This window comes from Echinops telfairi, unplaced genomic scaffold, assembly GCF_000313985.2.
Source record: "Echinops telfairi isolate 266 unplaced genomic scaffold, ASM31398v2 ScPeMD7_7468;HRSCAF=8506_0, whole genome shotgun sequence".
NCBI classification, from domain to species: Eukaryota; Metazoa; Chordata; class Mammalia; order Afrosoricida; family Tenrecidae; genus Echinops; species Echinops telfairi.
Genome location: NW_022111369.1, coordinates 31,659,309 through 31,663,686, shown reverse-complemented (window position 1 = coordinate 31,663,686; position 4,378 = coordinate 31,659,309). Strand labels below are relative to the sequence as shown.

Here is a 4,378-nt window from a genome sequence, read left to right as displayed (position 1 = left end):
TAAGTGGATTGGGACAATAGTATTTAAACTTATCTCTGTGATGAAACTGGCAAAAATAAAATACCTGTATTTCCTTGCTGTAGTATAATGGAGAAGTCACAAGAGAGGAGAACCGATGATGACGACGTCACCTGGGGGAGCATTGAATTGCCAATGGAGCCAACGAACCATGAAGATCCCAGGGAAGGTAAGGACTTTATTGCCAGTGTGTTCATCACTAGCAAAGGAATGGGTGGTAAAAATAAGTTCACTGTGTGTGTGTGTCCACATGCAAGAGTATAGATATATACACACAGATATCATCCGTCTATGACTCAGCTTTATGTATATAACACTCATATGTGGATGTACTACTTATTGTGTATGTTACAACTGTTTATATGTATGGATTGTTATATGCATAAAGCTAAGTCATACACAAACCTCAGGGCTCATTTGTATAATCAGATATTTTCACAGTTGTAACTTAAAATAGTCAATGGCTTGGAGGAAGACATGCAAATAAATGTATAAATACTGTGAAAGGAATGACAAAGTTATAGTTTTGACGCTGTGGAATAAGAAATCCAGGAGCACATTTTATTTATAGATAGAATAGATAGATAGGTAGAATAACTTAAAAGAGGACCAGCATCATTTTTTCAGTTGCAATCAAGTCTGTCCTCCCCTTACTGCACCTCTCTCACTTTGTAACTGAGCCACTATCCAGTGTTTCCAGTTTCTTATTTCATGCAAGGGGACTTTATACTGAGGCTCAGAAGTTCATTTATATACAGTGAAATAGCCAGGCCAAATACTTGTTTATCTTGAACATAGAGCAATTTACAGCAAGAGAAGCAAAAAGAAGCAACTTAAACTCCTTTAGAAATTATAGGTAAGCGATCCTGAGGAATTTCTGATCAGTCAGTGCCATGTTTTAATAAACGTTGGGTGTAAGGTCCCTGCTGTGGCCAAGACTTTCTTTGGTTAATTCCAGTTAGCTGTCTATCTCCTGATTCTATGATTAATTAATTCTCTCATGACTAGAGTCCCACTTCCGTAAAAATAGACGGGGAGAGGACATGCACTTAGATCAGGTCATCTCTTGACTAAACCAGTGTTGAGGAGCCTGTGGTGCTTGTTTTTAAAGAATGCCCTGCGCTCTTGTTAGACCACCCTTTCCTGACCAGTGAGGAGCTCGCCGCTCTGCCTGTCGTCACGGCACTTCCCTCGGGCAGATACACGGGGGCCAGCTTGAAGGCAGTCGTTCGAACGCTGCGGGGCTTGCTCGACCAGGGAATTCCTTCTAAGGAGCTGGAGGTAAGTGCGGGGCACCAGTAGTTTCCCAAAACATTTATACCCTGAGGTGGAAAGAAGATGTCTTTTCACTAGCCCCAAGGTTAGTAAAAATTATGAAAATGTTGACCGTGTCTATTATCTTTCTAGCCCTGTTGTAGTTAACTTAGTTCCCACCACAGAAGTGCCATCCTGTCATATCTAGCAATAAATCCATTTTCCTAGTTAGGATTCAAGTCATCCTGACTTAAAGGAATGTCTTTAACCATGTGGAACTTGGTACATTTCCTTGAAGATTATTTTCCCTGCCCCATAGAGAAGGATAAAGAGTTAAAAGTTTAAATTAAATTTTAAAATCCAGTACCAATTCCAACTCTGCTTACGTTTCATTAATTAATGCACTATAAATGTAGTCCAATGGTGGCAGTAGCTTCATGTATATGAGTTGTTGAATGGAAGCTTTATTTGCCCTGTAAACCTTCATCCAATCCACAATAAAAAGGTAAAAAAACAACACCACCCAGTAATTTCATACACGTGAAAAGTACCAATGACACAGAGGCCTTGTTCCTTTGGTCTCTCTTGTACCACCCATCCTTGTTGCTCGGCCAAAGCAAAACAGAGCCCCACTCTGAAAGAGGGACTCACCTTCAAACTACCTGCTAGGTGGGCCACTTCTTGAACTTTGAGTTTCAGACAGAGATTATTGTAAACTTGATTATATATATATATATAAAATGTGATAGATACTTGGTCAGTTGACCTCCCTCTTGACCCAGCCTGAATTTGCTCTGGGATCAAATATTGCTCACTTGTACCACCACAGAAATTTCTACTCCGCCTTTTCAAATATTGTTAGTGGTCTTTTCTTTCTTACTCTTTATTGTTATTTTTATCTTTATATTTTTTTTTCTTCTTTCGGTTTCATTTTGTTTTTTGGTGTTTCTATTACGTTCCCTAGTTTATGAAGCACAGCAGTAGGTGCAGAGAGACAATCACTTTATCAGGATGGGGATGCGGAGGGTGAGAGGAAATGGGGAGCAAACAATGTGGGAAGGGGAGGGAGCACTAGAACTATTGTGGTGATGTATATACAATTCTTTGAAAAATGATTTAACTGTGGCACTGTATGAGATGTGAATTTTATATCAAGAGCACTGCTAAAAAAAGAAACCAAAGTTGACCAATTTTTACCATGGATGAGGGAGGAGGAGATTTTACTTAGGGGCATTGAGTTTACGTGAGTTTGGTGGTAGAATAACTTGGAAAAGGATATCAGTGATGGTTCCATCGCATGAAGATTATAATCAGTGGCACTGAATTATACATGTAGATGTTGTTGAATTTGAGGATTTTTATTGTGTACATTTTTGCCATCATTTAAAAAAATAATAAACTAATTTTTTTAAAGGGAAAAATAGGAAAAGAAAAGGGAGGTCAGTCACTTATAGGGCTTCCTCCATGAACCTTCTGAACAGAAGCTGATGACACTAGATGCTCCCAGAGTTCACTCAGTAGCTTCTGTTACTGAGAAGCAGCAGCGGACAGCGCACCAGAACAAATGTGCATCCATTTTTAAGTCGTTACCACCCACTACGCCACAAAGCTGTGCAGACATGGGCAACCACTCTTCTGCATGTACCCCGCTTTGTTCCACAGATAAAGGGCCTCTAGTGTTCTTCCTTGTGCAGGTGCCCTCCCCCCACCCCCACCCCGCCCAGATAGACTTAGTTAGGGGGTCTGAAAACTTCTGCTAGACATGTTCCAACTGGCCCCGCCATCAAGTGGTGATCCTCAGAGCCTTCATGGGGCACAGGGTAGATTTTCCCCACTTGACTACCCTAGGAGAGGGGTTCAGAGACCCCAACCAAGAAATGTTGGGGTCTACTCCCTAGTACAGGACATCAAGCCTCTTCAGTGGTAATTTGTTCTTAGTCTTCATCTTGTTCCCCTTTGTTCTGGGGGCCTGTTGCCAAGGTGATGAGTGGGGGACTCCCAACTAACTTACTCCAGTTTAAGCATTGCCTGAAAGATGAAGAACACTTAGATTGCTTTGGGATTCCAAGGACTATTTTCAGAATCCTGAAACAAAAGACCAGGATGCGTTCTTTGACTCATGAGCTAGATAACGCAGCATTTACCAGTCACCACTTCTCATGTGTACATCTTCGTGGTCTCTGTTACCTGATTTGTGTTGTATCAACTATAATGGTGGCCATCCATTTTCCATAAATAGAAGCTGCTGGCTTTTCCTGAGCACTTCTGTGCCAGTTGTTGTACAGTTAAGCCTCGAAATACTATTATTCCCATTGTATCCATTTGGAAAGGAAAGTGCATAGTTGTCCTTGGGGTGCACTCTGTCTTCGCAGTCCTCCTTTTAGCAGAGATGGTTCTTCCTAAGGGATGTTTTACACAGCTGTGCCTCAGAGACTCTTCCTGCATCACCACCTTCTGTAATGGAGCTTCTTTCTGCTTCTCGCCAACACAGCAGTGTATTAGTTTCTACGAGGCACTTAGGAAGTGCACGCACATTCACAGTCAGTGTGGATTCAGTAACAGGAAATTTTGTTCAGTAAGAAGTACATACTCCTTTTTAGAAATCTATATATTGTGAAAACCAGATTAATCTTTATTTCTGCACACATTCCTGGTTTTTATTCACATAGCACATAATCAGTGATGCAAAATCAGTAATTTTAAAGTCTTCTTAAAATAAGGATTGCCATTACAGCATGTACTTTTAACATATATAAATTGGTAACACCACCAGCAATAGTCAGAAGACAAGTATATAGTCACACATATGTGTGTGGTATAGGTTGTTACAACTGTATACACATATATGCACAAAAGAAAGTGTATGTGTGTGCACACAAACATATCATAGAAGGCACAGTTATAGCTACTTCTCACATATAACCAAGCAGCTTGCAAGATTGGTTTTCTAAGTTTAAAGGCTTAAGAACTTCATCTCATGGGACATCTCAGTTGATTGGCATGCTACAGCTCATAAAATGCATGTTGGCCATCCCAGTGTGGTGAGTAGTTTCTGAAGACTTGAAAGCATGCCCACTGCCACTCATGATACACCTATGGGTTACTC

General features: G+C 40.7%; 1 protein-coding gene across 1 annotated transcript in view; it reads left to right on the top strand.

The window, feature by feature from the left end:
• The window catches only part of PTPN13 (protein tyrosine phosphatase non-receptor type 13), a 244,535-nt gene that overhangs the window by 230,278 nt on the left and 9,879 nt on the right, over nt 1–4,378 (top strand). The window contains exons 41-43 of the mRNA XM_045284339.1: nt 84–187; nt 1,151–1,299; nt 2,237–2,252. Of these exons, the coding sequence (XP_045140274.1) occupies nt 84–187; nt 1,151–1,299; nt 2,237–2,252 (269 nt within the window). The remainder of the gene's footprint in view (nt 1–83; nt 188–1,150; nt 1,300–2,236; nt 2,253–4,378) is intronic.